Source organism: Primulina huaijiensis, chromosome 18 (genome assembly GCF_012295235.1).
Source record: "Primulina huaijiensis isolate GDHJ02 chromosome 18, ASM1229523v2, whole genome shotgun sequence".
NCBI lineage: Eukaryota > Viridiplantae > Streptophyta > Magnoliopsida > Lamiales > Gesneriaceae > Primulina > Primulina huaijiensis.
Genome location: NC_133323.1, coordinates 3,452,307 through 3,470,401, shown reverse-complemented (window position 1 = coordinate 3,470,401; position 18,095 = coordinate 3,452,307). Strand labels below are relative to the sequence as shown.

Sequence of the window (18,095 nt, the reverse complement as noted above, 5' to 3'; positions counted from 1 at the left end):
AAATTTTGAATTATTTTTAGAATTTGGGCCGATGGGATCTCCGGCCGCTGCGAAAGAGTTGCAGAGAGACCTCGAGAACAAGGCCAACGATCTGAACAAATTTCAGAAAGGTATTCTTTTTTATTTTTTCAATTTTTTGTTTATGCTCTTTTGTGTTTCATATCTTGTTTATCGTTTGTACGAATGTTCAATTCGTATTGAGGTTGTTTGCTTCAACTAACTTTGTTCAATTGTCCAGACATTGCAAAGAATCACCAAATTAGAAAGAAATACACTATCCAGCTAGGCGAAAACGAGCTAGTCCTCAAGGTAGGTCCACTTTTTATAGTCTCACTGTGTTGGGAATTAATGGATTCCACGCGTTTGAATTTTGTTTCCCAAAAATGTTCTTTTGTTGATTTGTTGCTCACTTTGCAAAGGAACTGGATCTATTGACTGCCGAAGGCAATGTGTACAAATTGATTGGTCCGGTGCTAGTGAAGCAGGATTTGGCCGAGGCAAATGCTAATGTTCGCAAGCGGATTGAATACATCTCTGCTGAGCTGTATGCTTGATTTCAGTTATTGACGCTTGTTTGGCATTTGGAAAATTATACTGGTTTGAAATGCTTTGCTATACTTTTTTCTTCGAGATTGTTTTATTTTGCTTAATAAGCTTATGAGCATCACTTTATAGGTGCTATATGTTATCCTACTCGCTATTTTCATGTGATAGATAATGGAGAACTCTGGCTAAGTGTAAAATCTTTCCGTGTCTTGAATTTTTGCTTAAATTTAGGGATGAACATGCACATATATGGCAGATATTATTATTTTTTCTCTTTCTATGAGTTCAAAGAGTGTTCTTTTGAAAATTCAGTTTTTATTTCTCCCAAATTTGGGTCATTATCTTGGACCAAAATTTGGGTGACATATAACTCAATTTTGAAGGAGGCCAATGAATAACAAAATATGAGTTGTGAAATAATGTGAGGATAAAAAGCCCTTAGTCAGCTCGGATAAAGCTTATTATTGGTCAATTTATTAGGGGGACATCTCGTCATAATACTGATACAAACTAAAGATGAAGGGAAGCTGTCACGTTTGCTCATAATTTTGGATTTTTCAGAGTGGTAGAGGTTTAAGTGCTGGGGAAATTGACTTTTCTTTGTTCACTGTTGAAGTGTTACCGTTGAAGGGTATTACTTGTTTGCGATGAGAAAATGTTTATTTTTTGTAGTTTCTGTTTGCCTTATGGAGGATAACTTATTTGTGCACTATTGAGGTGTTACCGTTGAAGGGTATTACTTTCTTGCTATTAGTAAATGTTTACTTTTGTAGTTTCCCTTATGGAGGATAATTTCCTTTTATGTTTATAAGGTATGCTTGACCAGAGATGCGTTGACTGTGAGTGTCATTCATGGCTATCAATTGCGTATTTGTTTTTGTCCTTGTGAAGTAATCACATGATGTACAAGTCAATTGTTACTTGAGCATTTGCACCGAATAAACTTGGAGCCACAAGAGATTTCTCGCTGGGTGATTTCTTCTCTATTGTTTGTTGCTGTTGTTTTGTCTACTTTTGGTTTTAAATTTCTGTTCTTGGAGCAGGAAGCGCTTCGATTCTACTCTCCAAGATTTAGAAGAAAAGCAAAACAGCAAGAAAGATGCCGTTCGTAACCCTTATACCTTTTCCAATTAATTTGAGTTTTATAGGAGTGGTTTTACATCATTTTCCTTTTGTCACATGTGATTTGGTTTCTTTCTAATCTCGAGTTTGATTGAACATTAGTGCTTCATTATTGTTGGGGCTTGTAACAAAATACTGGTGCAGTCATCTGATGCATTCGAAGATTATCCAAACTGCTTAAAAAATAAGTAGTTTAGTAAAGAGTGAATATAAAATTCGACTAGATTAAATATATTCAAAAAATTGAAATTAATTTAAAATCATAATTTTTCATCCCAAATTACCCGCAAAAATTTGCTGTGACCCGTAAACACATAAATCTAACATCGTTTTGAATCTATCGATTCAAAATCACCTGTAGTTTACGTGGCATGCATATATGTATCCTCGTAAGCCCAATGTAATTTTACTTCTATATTATTTGCATTGATGTTGTTTTGAACTGTGGCTGAATAAACCTAGTTTATTACGACAGAGCTCATGTAATCCAATTTTTTAATTCATCTCATATTTTGTTCAGTTTGTTTCGTTTTTCCCCTTGTGAACTAGATGGCATTAATGCCTTCTACATCTCTTCAATCTGCAGATATTTAAAGTACAACAAAAACTTCAATCTCTACAAGCTGGAAAAGGCAAGGTATAATTTGCCTGAATCAGCAAGCATGATATGGTGGCTGTCACATTGATGGGTTTAGATGTGAAATTTTACTTGATGTTTTGTTTAGAATAACAGTCCTTGCAATGAACTATCATTTTGTAGGTGACAAATGATAATTGAGCTTCAATCTACATCTATGAAATGATCAAGTGGCGAGTAGTACTTGATAATTTTTTTGTGAATGGTTTTGATGCTTTTTATGGTCATTCTTGATGGCGCTCTCTTAATATCATTGGAATGTTATTCACTGTAGACGATTGTTCTTTTGAATCCTTATCAGTTTTTTCCGAGGGGGTTTTGGGGTTTTCAGTTCCAAAAGTGTCTTTATAAGCCGAATGCCGGTTGAAAAAAATAACCAGAATAAATATCGATTTGAAAATTCAGGAATAGGTTGTTACTCAATGAGCGATTCTTGCTGAAATTTTTGTAATATTTGTCATTTGTTGTGTGTTGATTCTATTGAAGTAACTAGATGCCTCTGCCAAAATTTTTAGGGTCTGATTTGCTTCAGACAGGAAATTTTGATTGAGTTGTGACTTCGTGATTCTAGGGAGGAGGAACATAAAATTATACAAGAAATGAATATTTTGTCCTTAATGAGAATGAGTGATTGAGGGTGTTCTCACGATTTGGTGATGCATTGATAGAAACAAAAGGTTAGCAGTTGCATTTAGTTTTGTCTTGGTAAAACATATATATTAGCATGTTTATAAAAATTTTCTGTTTGTTTTAACAGAGTATCGTTAAACATCACAAGGTTCTTATCTTAGATTCCAAAGTATACTGGTTCGATGTTTAAACAGATTTAGATTAGTGATGATGTAAAATATCAAGGAAGCTTTAAGATGAAGCTGGGTTGATTATAAGAAGGAATAATATATCAGATGATGATCTCCATATTGTTAGCTCTTTCAATTAGAAGGTACAAAATAATGTTCGACTTAAACACTACGACAGCCAATAAAGAAAATAGGATACCGAAGTTTATTATTTTGGACATCTTTCCTTCTGGTGAGAACATCATATTATCCTCATGGAACATGTAGAATAAAATTAACTGTATCTTTTGTTGCTCCTTACTTTTCTTGTTTTACAAATCAATGATATAATCCTTTTTTTTTCTATTGCTCATGTGCCGTATATTTCTCTTCCTTTATGTAGCATATATGTTTGTATAAGATAATCGGTCGATCATCTTAATATTAAATAAAAAATATCGATGAATTTCACGTTTTCTGTTTTCAAGTGAGATAATCGGTAGATTATCTTATATAAAACAAAAATAAGAAGTAGATTTAACATTGACTCATTAATTAGGCATAGTTTTGATTTGTACCATTAAAGGCTAAATACTCCTTTAATTATGTAACATCTATGAGACAAGTTGGTCAGAAACGCCTATGCAACGTGCTATATCTGTCTTTATTTCATTTCTTGGTGGTTGGTCGTGGTCAACAGTACTGTCCATCTACCAGTAACCTTTGAATCATATGGCGATTGACTAGGATTTTAGTTGGGATCGGTAGTGGCTTTATCATGTAAATATTATATAGGTTGAAGAATGATAATTCAAAAAAATAAAAAACTCTTTTAATATCGTTTTACGAAGTAATTTTGTTAAATGGTTCGATTTATGAAAAAATATTATTTTTTATGACAGATGTAAATCGGGTCGATTCATCTTACAGAAATAGGTCCTTGAGTCCATCTAACAAAAGATGATAATTTCCGTTGGTGATTCATGTGGGATATGTATAATATTAATTAGATCTGCATGCATTAAGTGTTTGAGTCTGCAATTTCTTCATCAATTCAAAATATTGATGAGAATTATCTTTTTTTCTTTGAAATTCTCCACTCCCACATTGGACTCTACCTAGTATCAATTATTATTTATCTAACAAGGAATAAATTTTATTGCCAACTGAAATTATTCCCAAAATCTCTTTCGATGAAAACAATTTCCATGTTTTATGAATTCCTTTTTTATCCCAAGCAAATATTTGCTCTTATTATATAATCAAGAAATCTAAGGCACGCAACCATTAGTAAATAAATACTGTCACGACCCCAATTACTGTACGAGCCCATGAAATAAAACAATAAATCGTGCTGTGTAAATATTTATATGCGGTGAATTTAATATGTGACATTAATTAATTTTTTTTTTCAAATTTTTTTTTTATAAAAGTAATTCGAATGCCTTCTTTTGGACAATATTCTCATAATCAATCCTACAAGCATTGGATTGTATCATTAGTCTAAATTTTGTCTGTTTATGATTTAACTTCGGATAAGAATAATGGATTAATGGGATCAATTCATGGATATTATAAATGTCTTGTCTCGACAGCTTTTTTGTGAAGTATTTGGATGGGAATATCACTTGTCACTTGACTGGGGTAAGATGTGATATCTTTGCATATATAGATTTAAATATTTAATAGGTACAAGCTCGTTCTTTTCATGTTTTTTTTCTAGGAATTTATGTTTACAAAAGAAATCTTTTGTTATTTTTTAAAATGGGTAAATTAAGTATAGTGACGTATTGGTTTTAATTATACTCCACCAAAACCTAGATTAGGTAAAGATTGAGATTTGGACAAATCTCAACAGTAAAAATTAACTTCCAAATTTATGTCTATCTTGTACAGTTGAAGCATGCAAGAATCTAATTAAACTTTGCAATAGTTTTGAATGTAATTGGATAGTTTGATTAAAATGGGTACTAAAATAGGATAAATATAAGGACAACTGGCCAAGGGAGTCCCCCCACCAAGAGTATAATTAATTGTGCACTAACGAAATCCACCACATCCACTAATTAAAACACTGATCAATTCCTTATGTGCACATTTAAAACATGCCCTTTTTGCATCAATTTTTAATTTTTTTTAAAAAAAGTTTGAAACCCTTTGTGCATGTAGAATCTATGTCCAAATTGGTAAACATGTCGTACATCATTAATTATGCATATCTATGATTTCGTGACCTTCTTTTTACCTTATGTTCTTCGAGTAAAATGAGTCTACTCCTATACATACATTGTTAAAAACCTATTGAAACGTTACTGTATCGCTGTAATTTGGGTTTTAAATCATGAGATATGGTAAATTTGATAAGGCGACGAAATATGATTATCTTACGAATTTTCATCTTGAAATGAAAAGGAAGCACTCTTATAAAACCATCAGCCAAAATAACTTAGCGAGTAAAATGGACTCCAAAGATTTTTTTTTTACATTTATTCTTTACGTTAGTATCAATTTTATAGATTATTCTTAGCTTAAAATGTATGTATTCAGGTACAATAGTTTTCCACACTCAGAGAGCGATCGAAACGTTTACTTATCACAAAATTTTTTTTTTTGTGTAAAACGACAAAAAATTAAGTCTTACAATCGTAAATAATCCACAATGATTTGAGAGTACCGAGTCAATTATCTATTCTAATTTGGCGAAAGCCTAGATTGTATGAAGTCGACATTTCAAAGAAGTCATAACATGTGTTGGAATGTAATAAACCAACAATTTTTCTCTTGACTTTCCCAAGGTATTTGGGATCGTCTGAGTTGACCCCTCCAATTTTTATAACCTTAAATTAACTAATCTCACTTAATTAATATTAACAATAATGTAATAATGAATTATTATTAGAAAAAAGGAATACATTTGTATCTCCCTTGGTCTGTCACTATACAAAAAGGAAATTGATCGTCCGTTAGATTAAATGGAGCATCTGATCATCAATCCTCAACCATGGTGGTTAGTCCAATTCAAGATTTCCCCCCCAAAACCTACTCATCCACATGTGTGAGTTAGTACATGTTATGGAGCTCCCACCAGTTGCATTTGCCACCGCCATCAATCAACAAAGATCATCCCCTGAACTCTATTGCAACATTTCCTAGGAGAAATTTGATGTTGGCCTTAGGACTGACTCCGGATCCAACGGCCTCAAGTCATTTGATAATGTATAGACCTTACGGGCTCGAATCAGTTGTGGTCGTTGATGCTGCAGGAGAGCATTGAATTTCACCATTTCCATCTAATGTACATAACTTTATAATGAAATTGTGAGTTTAATGTCCAATAAATGTGTAAAATTTGAGATCAGATATCTAACCAATATGATAGAGAATATAGCATTTGATTACGTGATTCCATCATCCATGTACCCCTACTGCTATTTATACGTACGTCTACGGAGGCTGCAGCTCTAAACCTTAGCCAAGAATACATGTTGTCCGCCATTTCGACATCGATCTCATGTTTGTTTTACACCTTTTGCGCCTTTTTATTAATCTCTCTTGTAATCATTGCAGCAGCATCATTCCAAGTGAGCTCTAGGCATCTTGGAAAAGACTACTTCCTTTAAATGGAAAGTGGGAGAAAAGGAGCCTTCGTGGGAATCATCCTTCTACTGTTTTTGCTATATATAAACATCTCACCAGAATTCTTGCCATGTGTGAAAGCTTTTAGAGATCGTCTTCGACTTCTGTAAGCTTACACATACAATGTCGTTTTCGTACTTGAAAAACTTCATAAAACGGTTCTATGTAGAGGACTATCAATCCAGCACAGGAACCCAAAGTGGTTTCTTCTCTTGCGATCTCCTTCCATCCCTTGGAGCTAGAAGCAACAGAGCTACCATACTTCGAAGATACATCGTGTCCCCATTCGATCCATGTTATCGGTGAATATCTTGCTTCATTTCTCAATCCTCGAAAAAGAGAGTTTTATATAAATATAATAAGCTTGAATCATTAACACTCATTTCCTATACCATTTGTTGCTTATTTTCCAGGGCCTGGGAAATGTTTCTGATTCTTTTGGTCATTTATTCGGCCTGGATTTCTCCATTTGACTTTGCATTTGTATCTTATAAAAGAGATGCCTATCTCGTATTTGACATCATTGTCAATGGTTTCTTTGCTGTTGATATTGTACTCACCTTCTTCGTGGCATACCTGGATAGCCAGTCGTATCTCCTCGTTGATGATCGTGGTAAAATAGGAGCAAGGTAGCTAAGCATGCATCCATTACGCAAAATCATGAATATGGAGACTATAAATCTTGAACTTTAATTGTTTACACGTTTTCTATGACCAACAGGTATCTGTCGACCTGGTTCGTTTTTGATGTCTGCTCAACCATACCATTTCAATCTCTCAGTGTTCTATTCACAGATCAAAATGGTGGACTGGGCTATAAACTGTTGAGCATGTTGCGACTTTGGCGTCTCAGACGAGTCAGCTCCCTGTTTGCAAGGTTTGGTCGCCACTCTCGTTTAGCCTCTTCGATTTTCTTGAAAATTTTAGGATTGTCGATACAGCATAGAAGGTTAAAAGTTATATCTATTTCTCCTTGATTCAGGCTTGAAAAAGACATCCGGTTCAACTATTTCTGGACTCGCTGCATTAAACTCTTATCTGTAAGGGACTGTTACTTCTCTGTAGTGAATCCTCACACTTGAGCATAAATATCCCATATTGACACAACGTCACTGTTCTTGATCGTATTCAGGTGACATTGTTCGCGTTACATTGTGCAGGATGCTTCAACTACTCGATAGCTCATAGATATCATGATCCTAGCAAAACTTGGATTGGAGCAGTATATCCAAATTTCAAACAAATGAGCCATTGGGACAGATATGTCATCTCATTGTATTGGTCTATAGTAACACTAACTACAACAGGTTATGGAGACTTACACGCTGAGAACACGGAAGAGATGCTGTTCTCCATCTTCTTCATGCTGTTCAACCTAGGATTGACAGCTTATCTCATCGGAAACATGACAAATCTTGTAGTTCCCTGGACCAGCCGCACCAGAAACTTTGTATGATCTGTTCCCCTAATCTGTATATGTGCTGTATTAGGGTGTTTTTGGAGCGAATTTTGATAGATTTGTTTCTATTCTGCAGAGAGATACCGTTAGAGATGCTTCAGAATTCACGAAGCGAAACCAACTGCCTTCGCAAGTTCAAGATCACAAATTTTGTCACATATATGTCTCAAATTTAAAACAGAAGGATTGAAACGGCAAGAGACCTTAAATGGGGTGCCAAATGCTATTCGGGCAAGCGTCTCACGTTATTTGTTTTATCCCGTGGTTCAAAACGTCTATATTTTTCATGGAGTTTCACAGGACTTCCTTTTTCAATTGGTACCATTTCTTCTCCAGTAAAATTATCGTCCAGTTTTCTTTATAAAGAAGCGAAGGAAAAATATTGATCCAGGATTTTCTTGAAAGGTCCCGGAAATGGAAGCTGAGTATTTCCTTCCTGAAGAAGATGTTATTCTGCAAAATGAATGTCCAACTGATGCATATATAATGGTCTCGGGATCAGTGGTAAGCTACCAAATCTCATATAAATTACCAAAAATTGTTGCTTTATGTTTATGTTCTGATGGAGGTGGTGGGCAGGATTTGATTGCAAAGATCAATGGACAAGATCAAGTAAGAATCACTAACCAATTCATTTGCCATATATATGTTTGACTACATATATAAATGACAGCCAATACTTTCATGTACACACAGATTCTGGGAAAGGCATCCACGGGGGAAATGTTTGGAGAAATAGGAGTGTTATGTAATATGCCTCGGTCTTTTGGCGTTCGAACAACTGAAGTTTCGCAAATACTGAGGCTGAACAGAACCACATTTATCAACATTCTTCGAGCAAATCCGGTAGATGAAAGCATTGTCATGAACAATCTTTTTCGGGTACTTATTAACCATCGGCACTTTATATTGATTATATATCTCTTCTTGAATCGACACTTGATCCGCAAAACTACTTTCTGGTTCTTCAAGCTCAAAGCATGGAGAAGTTTCGATATTGAGGACCATCACGAGGCAAGTTTGATCCTCGATAATTGGCCCAACAGAGAAACGGGAGAACTCAATGCTCAAGCCAGATACCAGCACGCACCCTTTGGAGACACGACGAAGTTTGAATCAAGAGTAGAAATTTCCAATTCAAGATTCATCAACAGAAGTGAAATCGGTGTGCACTCACTGCCCTTTCATGAAAATGAAAAGAAATCAAACAGGGCCACCAATTATGCCGATAGTAACACATATGTCAGCTCAACCAATTCAATTTATCCTACTTCAGTAGATGATATAAATTCAGCCAGGAAAAGAGTCACCATACATCTGAAGTTTGGAAAGAAGAAACGTCCACAGAACAAGCCTGCAAAGCTAATCATTCTACCCGATTCGCTCAGAGAACTGTTCATAATAGCAGGTATTTTGTTGTTTAAGACTTACAGTACCTAGAACTGTACCTGATATATCTGATCATCCCTTTCTTGCGCAATTGTAGGCAAAAAATTTGGGGATGACAAGCTCACAATGGTAGTAAATGCAGATAATGCAGAAATTGATGACCTAAGAGTAATACAAGATGGTGATCATTTATTTTTTCTGCCAAGCCAAGATGCAGGCAAAGAATGATGTGCAATAACTTGAACTAACAATTATATAACACGTGGGAAACCAGAAATTACAAAACAAATCTATAGTCACACCAAAACATAGTTTGAATCGATAATTGTATTCTGTAAAGGAAATCATGATAAAAGGTTACTTCATTACATGGTTGCCTAAGCTCAATCTAATCATGTCGCTCAGCAATAACCATAGCTACAAAATGGTAGATATTCGCAAGTCAATCAATCATCTGTGGCATCGATATGTAAAATCTTCTCAGTGATTTTTAGTACAAATAAATACAAAAATCCAATGAAGTAGGGTGGAAGAGAGCAAAACTTCATCCACCTTTGCACTTCTCAACCCATTCTTCATAGTCTTTCAGGTGCTGTATCTAAAACAATAGGGAATTGCCGCCTGATATTGTCACATAGCTTAAAATTGTAAACTTAGCAGAAGAATCAGATCACTTCGTGCTTGCAATGCGTTGAATAGGAATAGGATGAGCTTCTGTGTTAAATACATACTCATCCAAAGGAATAGCATTACCGTCTCCAAACAGTAAATATAAATATTTTAGAGTTTCGCCCAGGAAAAATGTCTCCATCTTGTCTCTTTTGCGTGGAGGAAGCACGGTAACATCATCTAGCGAGCTGTAACCACCGGAATCAACTTTCGTATACTTCTCAAATGCTTGAAAGATTTTCCAGCCCCATTCGCGATATCTGAATAGGCATTGGCAAGAGTTAGACTAGTCTGTGAAAAAGGCAAAGAACCCATGCAGTAAAATAGCTTTGAAATCCACTTCCGAACTGATCTCTAAATGAAGAAACGGAGAAATTCTACAAGATGCTATCTTATGAGCATGGAAAAACAAAACCAATTTTAAAAATCACAATGAAATTTTGAGCTCAAGAAAGAAATAAATAGTTTTGAAAAGTTCTCTGCACCATATGTTTCTTTATTCAAAGGAAAAAGTAGCTCCTTAAAACAAAGCTGGTAACAAGGCATGGTTTCTTCATTTGAAAAAGTTCGGCAAGGAACTAAGAAACCTATAAAGAAGAAAAACACATTCATGTTACACCATAAAATTTTTGAGGGAAAAAAAGAAGACGCTTTAATTTTTATCTTTAACAACATAATTGGGCATACTTTGGATCTTCTGTGATGCGAAACAAGACGAACAGTGATTCAACAGTTTCAGGACGCAGAAGATTGTGACGATCGGCAGGTTTTATAATTATGTCATCCACATATTTTGAATTTCTGTTTCCACCACCAGAACCACCTTCTCCTTTTCCCTGTTTAAAGCAAAAATAAACCAATATTGTAGGAGTTTTCCCAGAGATATACACTGTATAAGCAATAAAACTGCTCCCCTAGCCACGGCTAGTATTCTTCACAAAACAAGATGAAAAATGACTGAATGCAGAACCGTTCTTAATGCCCCCTTCCTCACATCTAGATTCTTCCAAGGGCTTATGAGTTACAGTTTTGGTTTAGGCCCAATATTGCAGGCCCTTTATCAATATTAAAGTCTGTAACAGTATGATTGCAGGAAGAGAGAGATTTGGTAACCCATATATCCATAATGCAACAACTACTCCAATCCGCTATCAGACACGTAAAAGATAAAAAGAAAATAGACAAACAAATCACTATTAAGCAAGCCGACCTCCATATTGAAGTATGCGATTTCTGGAGCCAGTCCGGTAGAAGTTGCTGAATACATCTCAACACAAGTCTTAGCCAAATCTTCAGCAAGCTTCAAATTTTCAAGATCCTCAAAGCTGAGCAAGCTTTCTCTCATAGCTTTTTCTTTCACAATGCCTTTTGTGGCACCAAGAGCAAGAGTACCAGGAAGAAAACATACCTACACATAAAATTGCATAGAAGAGGTAGCAAGAAAGTATTGAGCTCAAAATATGCGTGCTATGTTGTTAGATAAACACAAGTGGAACACACGATCAAGTTACTTTGACGAAAATTGCTTAGACCACAGCTTCGCATTGATAATTGAGGAAATGGAGAAAGACATTGTTCACAAAGAAGCATACATGTTTCACGGACACGTCCCAACATGTAAAAGACATATAATGGCTGTCTTGTAAAACAATTTATTCACACTCAATTTTGTTAATTATGTAAACTATATCAAAATACTGCGGCAACATACCAGATGATCCATTTTTGGACTGAACGCGCCGTGCAGCCCATAAGGCAGTTCTCCAACAAAAACCAACCCATTGGGAGTAGATTTCCTAACTAAAAGTTCCTTGATGCCTTTCACTGATTCTTTATACATATCATGCAAATAAGTCAAATTACTTCCTTGATTCTGAAGCCAGACTTTGATGAGGTACTCATAGTAGCTGTCCCCACGAGATCCGATTCTAATGTTCTCCCCATTAAACTCACCAGAATGAGGGCTGCAATGATAGGTAACAAAAAAATGAATAGACATTAAAAAGATATGACTTTTAGTAAGTCCTATTTACAACTGTTGGATGCTCGGCATTGAATGCATAGATTTCCAGTGAATGATAGAAGGGTAATAGAAAGAGAGATTTGACTTTCTGAAATCCTAATACCATGCAACTTGTGGTCTCTCTACGTTTTCCTTCTAGTTCTACTCAAATTAAACAAAAGATAGATGTTGAAGAAATACATTCAGCAATCACAGGTTTAACCTCGACAGCTTCAGATAGTGCACTGATAGTACAATTCTTTATTAGTTGGAGTAGATAGTTAAAAAACCATGCCCATGTTGTACTGGGCTACAATAAATCTGCACTTTACCTCAGCATTTAGTTTTTAAAATTTATTTTGTCAATCATGCGATGCGTGTTGCAAATGCAAAGATGAACTCTCATTAAAAGTAACAGTTGGGAGAAGAAGAAATTATACAGCTCTCTGAGGGCAAGCTAGCACATAATTTAAAACAGATTAAAGATTATAATTTTTTTTAAAAGAACAGGAACTCCATGATACAATTCCAAATCCATGAATACAATTAAAGAAGCAAAAAACAATCTGTCCTCACTCTATGTAAATAGGAACAAGTCCCTTGAACTTTGGTAGAGTCTTCATGTGTTCCAAAACCTTCATAGACTCCAAGGTGTAGTTTGGATTACCAGTCAAAGAACTGAGATAATTGAACTCAAGCTGTAAAGTAGAAACTTCAGCAGTGCTACTTAAGCCATCAGGAGCAGGATGTGATGAGCGATCATGTAGAACGACGTCGCTGAAGGGGATAGCCGAGGGGCTTAACGTAAAAGCAACAAGCAGATGATCAGCCAAGTTCCTAGCATTTTCAAGATAGACCCTTGGCTCAGGTCCTTTTGTTGAAGCATTAGCACCATGTTCGCCCGCACTTAAATGGTAAGCACTCAAAAGACCACCTAGAACACGTATAGTAGTTTCAAATAGATTTACTTGGCCTCTTCCATTAATCCTCTCTGGAAGATGCTTTTCAATCCAAGAGCCAGCTTCGTACACAACTTCATCAATTCCCATTATCATCGCAGTGTCGAGGGCATCCACAATTGTGGCTCCTAAACCCCCCAATCCATCAACGCCTCTACGGCTCTCTGGCATAAGTTCATCATAACCCATCGCATAAGTCCGATACCCAGACCATGCATGAATAAATGCCGCCTTGACCTTTTGTTGGCAAGCCTTCCAATCATGGCCAGATTCTATCTTATGAGAGTTATGAATAGAGTTATTCCTAGCAATGATTTCATCAGGAGATAATCGAGGAGGAAGCCTTGGTGGTTTCCTCCAAAATTTTCGAAATTTACCATTTCTATCAGTGAAGAAATTATTTCCTTCCTCTGTTCCAATATTCTTAGCTATACCATGCAACGAAGAAGTGGTGGTGCTAGTATGTGTCAGAATAACGTATGCTAAACCACCCATCATTAATAGCACAAGAAACCTTCCTGTACTGCATTTTGTACATTCGTTTTTCACATTACTGGTTAAAAGGTTTTGAGTGATCCCCTGTGGAAGAAAACAACAAGATAAAGTTAAGTCAGCTTATACTGGCAAGAAGTGTTATAACTTCTAGAAGAATAACACTGGGCAGAGTAAACAGTGCTCATTAAACATATAATAATGAGTGAATAATTGTTTAAAAAAAACCATGTATTGGAATAGAAATAGCATCAATCCATTAAATGAAATGATCAACAGTACATGCATGTGGCGATTGGCATACCAGAAAAGGCACAGGTTAGTTAACCATTATTTCATTATCTAAATTTCTCTTATTTAACAAGCCTTTCCCCCATTACTTTCATCCATTCTTGGTAAGCATGCTGGATGATAACTGAAAGCTTCATAATAAAGTAAGAACCGCGCCACTACGAAAAAATCAGAAATAGAAAAACCACAAACCAAACATTACCATACTTAAGGACACTTCTCAGAAGTCAGAACATCATGGTATCATTCGCCTATCATAAACAAGAAAGACTGTTTCACCTCTGTTACATACAAATACTAAAAACAATGTCATAAATTGGCAAAGAAAGTAAAGAAAGGTTTTTGAAAGAAAATTTACATCAGAACACGAACAACTGGAGCAGTAAATTCATTTTCACATTTTACACGACAGTTGGATATCCATTCTACCAAACGAGTATCGGTTTAATCAATACATCTTCAACCCATTACACAAAAAGAATCAAAAATCAGCGTCAAACGTCATCACAGTAAATTTCATAATCACCAATCCGAACTCATTGAGATCTTGACAAAACAAATAAAACCCCAAAAGATAAAAATAAATAAATCAATTTTCTCGAAAAAAAATACTGATCCGTGGGAGTTGGAAAATGAAAACACGAACCTTGAGAAGAGATCGGCGGCGAAACTTGGCGTTGTCGTACTGTACATCTTTCATTGAATAAGGCAACGATTTCGACATGGTTGGAGACGATTCTCAGGTTACTGAGATGAATAAATGGAGAGGATTAGAATTTCGACGAGAGAAATTCTAGTTCTGGATTCCGATAATCCAGAGATCCGCGAATTCTTGATATCTGATCAGATTCTTGGTAAGAACCCAGAAGTACGCTCCTTGGGGGTGAAGGTCAGCACTGCAACGCCGTTAGTTCAACGAGTTGAATTTTTAGTATTTATACATTTGACGGAGGGAAATTACCCATTTCTCTCTTCCGCTCTAGCCTAGTGGCGAACTACAAATACACCTCTTTTCCCCGAAATTTGAATTTAATATATTAATTTTTAAAAATAAAATAAATTTTAGCCTTGGGATGAACCTTTTCTTTGATTTAATAAATATATTAACCATCGATCTCTTGTTAACATGATGATCTAATCACACCTACTATATTATTAAGTGCGAGACTTTTCGAGTAACAAAATTAGAGGACCAAAATATTTAACTTCATAATTATACTTCTTACCCCATTAAAAATTTCCTCAAATCATCCCATATTTTATATAGAAAAAATCTAAAAAAAACTTCCCTTTTGAATCGATCAACTCTTCTAAATTGAAAACAATTTGTGTTAATTATTTAGTATTATTTGATCAAATTAAGAATAATAATAACACATGCAACGCGTGTGCATCTTTTACTAGTTATACGTTGGTTAAGAGACAACACTTTGTTATATAACATAATATATAATATGTGATTGTAGTAGATTCACGAGGCTTTGTAATAAAATTTTGTTGCAGTAATTATTATATATCTCGATGTCACAATGTACTTGTCAAACAATTTTGTTTCCGAGCTTAGAAACAACCAACTTGAAATCTGTTGCCACTGATTTCACAACCTTTTTAGTTGGTGATGGCTTAGGTGGCGGCGCAGGAGGTTCGAGTCTCGGTGATTGAAAACATGTCACTGAGAACACAAGTCAAACACCTAACGTGCGCTTCCTTCCCCGGCGCGGCCGTACGCCGATTCTGCCATCACTTAAACCACCGCTCTTCATCGGTGGCAGTCCTGCAACAAGACCCATATTCTCAGCTCAAAGAAGACCCAGTTCAAGTCCTCTCAAACCTCTGGGTGAAAGCATTCTCCCAACCACAGAAACCCTTCCTCAAACTCACCGGCTTCCTCTCCAAACTCGATCTTTGGGTGCTTGCTTACCAGCGAGCATGCGCTCATGCCACTGGATCTTTCCCTTCCAAAAACGCTCTGCCTTCTCACACACTCTCCAACCTCCTTTCACTTAAAGACGCCGTCGTTCACAACCAGTTTAGGTGGAACTCCCAGTTGCAGCAATACGTACGCAGCCCGAATGATAAACCCATCCCTAAATTACTCTCCAAAAGCAAAGTTTATTCTATATTGAAGTCTGATATTCCTCCGTTTCAAGACCTGGTTGTTCAAGAAGTGTTGTTGATGATTATTGAACCTGTTTTTGAGCCGCGATTTTCTCCAAAGTCCCATGCTTTTAGGCCGGGTAGAAATCCTCACACTGTTATTAGAACCATCAGGAGTAATTTTGCTGGGTATTTGTGGTTTATCAGAGGTGATATAAGTGAGATTTTTGAAAATGCAGATGAAAAAGTGGTGCTGGGTTGTGTTGAAAAAGCTATAAAAGATAAGAAAGTTCTGGACTTGATCCAATCAGGGTTGAAAGGACCAGGAGAATATCGTATGAGCGTGACAGACAAAGGCGAGAAATTGAGTGCAAGGAAACGAAAAAAGGGGCAGACGAAGAAGAGAATTTTGCGTGATAATGAACCAAAGCCCGACCCGTATTGGCTAAGAACATTCTTTGGGTTCGCTCCGGAAGAAGCTTCGAAGGTGCCTAGTTATGGATACTGTGGAATTCTAAGCCCTTTGCTGATGAACGTTTGCCTTAATGAACTTGATCATCTTATGGAGAACAAGATAGTGGAGTTCTTCAGGCCATGTGAGTCTGATTCAATATGGAAGTATAAGATCGATGATGGCTGCCACAACCCTTCTTGGCCAGAGTTTGTGCCCTCAAGTGGCAAGGAGAAGACTCGAAAAATGGATTATATTCGGTTTGCAGGTCATTTTATAATTGGTATCAGGGGGCCAAGAGAGGAAGCAGTGGGAATTAGGAGGGAAATAATCGAGTTTTGTGAGAAAAAATTTGGTATCAGGCTAGACAATTCAAAAGTCGAGATTGAGCATATCTCAAGAGGGATTCAGTTCTTGGATCATATCATATGTCGCAGAGTTATACATCCAACTCTTCGTTACACTTCCAGTGGTGGCAAGATTGTGAGTGAGAAAGGTGTGGGAACTTTGCTTTCAGTTACAGCCAGCGTGCAGAACTGTATCCGCCAGTTCAGGCAGATGGCATTCCTAAAAGGCGATAGAGACCCGGAGCCACTGCCTTGCACGCCTATGCTCTATTCGGGTCAAGCTCATACAAATTCCCAGATGAACAAGTTGCTGGAAACCATGGCAGATTGGTACAGATATGCAGATAACCGGAAGAAAATAGTTGGATTTTGCGCCTACGTAATTCGCAGCTCCCTGGCTAAACTATATGCCGCAAGATACAGGTTGAAATCTCGCGCAAAGGTGTACAAGATTGCTTCACGCAATCTTAGCCATCCACTGAGGGAAAGTAGCAACAACAGAGCACCTGAGTATTCTGATCTTTTGAGAATGGGACTAGTGGACGCCATTGAGGGGGTTCAGTTTTCTCATATGTCTTTGATTCCATCGTGCGATTATACTCCTTTTCCTAGGAATTGGGTTCCTAGACACGAGGAGTTGTTGCGGGAGTATATCTGTTTACAAGACCCCAAATTCTTTTGTGGGCTGAATAAAGCAGTGAAAAGGCAAGGTTTATGTTTGCCTCAAGATGATGTATCTAAGATTGTTTGGGACTACAAGATTCTTGGATTTTGGAGCGGACGATTCCATAAAGAAACAGAGAATTCATAAATTTTTAGATTGGCTCCATCTCGATCGTGACGTTACACACATATTGTCCTTGTTAGGATTTGTCTGTATTATATTTTTCCTTTTTTTAGTTTAATTTTACGAATTATATAAGAATTGTGAGGATACGAGGCTAAATTAAAATTTTAATTTCTGATTTTTATAGTTTTTAACATGATTATTTTTTGAAAAATGTAAAGAGCTACAGCCCTGGTTGTTGCTTGAGTGAACAACAAAGAATCCGTTAACGCTGTGCCAATTTATTTATAAGATATGTGTGTGTAATATAATTTCCGAACTTAGATAAATATAATATAATTAATGGGGCATCAGCTTGAATATTACGCACAGATAATCCCGGATTTATTCACTGGAGGCTGGAGCATACGAACATACGCGGGATTTCCCGAT

At 36.3% G+C, this 18,095-nt stretch overlaps 3 protein-coding genes and 1 pseudogene across 6 annotated transcripts; 3 read left to right on the top strand and 1 right to left on the bottom strand.

The window, feature by feature from the left end:
• Positions 1-3,491, top strand: LOC140964269 (prefoldin subunit 6-like). Of its 4 annotated transcripts, none has more exons than XM_073423897.1 (6): positions 1-110; positions 239-309; positions 420-544; positions 1,590-1,650; positions 2,255-2,305; positions 2,877-3,491. In XM_073423897.1, exons 1-6 carry the CDS (start codon positions 32-34, stop codon positions 2,889-2,891), a joined length of 402 nt encoding a protein of 133 aa, XP_073279998.1. In that variant the 5' UTR covers positions 1-31; the 3' UTR covers positions 2,892-3,491. The 4 variants fall into 4 exon arrangements, with proteins under 4 accessions (XP_073279998.1, XP_073279997.1, XP_073280000.1 ...); XM_073423896.1 differs by lacking the exon at positions 2,877-3,491 and adding an exon at positions 2,429-2,616; XM_073423899.1 differs by lacking the exons at positions 1,590-1,650; positions 2,877-3,491 and adding an exon at positions 2,429-2,616.
• A 3,332-nt stretch (positions 3,492-6,823) lies between these two features.
• LOC140964266 (potassium channel KAT3-like) lies at positions 6,824-9,813 on the top strand (annotated as a pseudogene).
• A 212-nt stretch (positions 9,814-10,025) lies between these two features.
• Positions 10,026-14,923, bottom strand: LOC140964268 (mannosyl-oligosaccharide 1,2-alpha-mannosidase MNS3). Its single transcript, XM_073423895.1, has 6 exons — positions 14,628-14,923; positions 12,816-13,777; positions 11,949-12,201; positions 11,448-11,645; positions 10,925-11,073; positions 10,026-10,497 (listed from the first exon to the last, which is right to left on the bottom strand). Exons 1-6 carry the CDS (start codon positions 14,703-14,705, stop codon positions 10,239-10,241), a joined length of 1,899 nt encoding a protein of 632 aa, XP_073279996.1. The 5' UTR covers positions 14,706-14,923; the 3' UTR covers positions 10,026-10,238.
• A 575-nt stretch (positions 14,924-15,498) lies between these two features.
• LOC140964267 (nuclear intron maturase 1, mitochondrial) lies at positions 15,499-17,843 on the top strand. The gene has a single exon (XM_073423894.1). The coding sequence runs from the start codon at positions 15,648-15,650 to the stop codon at positions 17,685-17,687; it is 2,040 nt and encodes a 679-aa protein (XP_073279995.1). The 5' UTR covers positions 15,499-15,647; the 3' UTR covers positions 17,688-17,843.
• The last annotated feature ends 252 nt before the right edge of the window (positions 17,844-18,095 follow it).

Coding starts and splice junctions, on each gene's coding strand:
- LOC140964269 (XM_073423896.1), top strand. CDS start 32: ATGGGATCTCCGGCCGCTGCGAAAGAGTTGCAGAGAGACCTCGAGAAC. Junction 310..419: donor AAAACGAGCTAGTCCTCAAG/GTAGGTCCACTT, acceptor CACTTTGCAAAG/GAACTGGATCTATTGACTGC. Junction 545..1,589: donor GAATACATCTCTGCTGAGCT/GTATGCTTGATT, acceptor TTCTTGGAGCAG/GAAGCGCTTCGATTCTACTC.
- LOC140964268 (XM_073423895.1), bottom strand. CDS start 14,705: ATGTCGAAATCGTTGCCTTATTCAATGAAAGATGTACAGTACGACAAC. Junction 11,646..11,948: donor GTCCAAAAATGGATCATCTG/GTATGTTGCCGC, acceptor TTTTATGTGTAG/GTATGTTTTCTTCCTGGTAC. Junction 10,498..10,924: donor CGCATCACAGAAGATCCAAA/GTATGCCCAATT, acceptor ATGCCTATTCAG/ATATCGCGAATGGGGCTGGA.
- LOC140964267 (XM_073423894.1), top strand. CDS start 15,648: ATGTCACTGAGAACACAAGTCAAACACCTAACGTGCGCTTCCTTCCCC.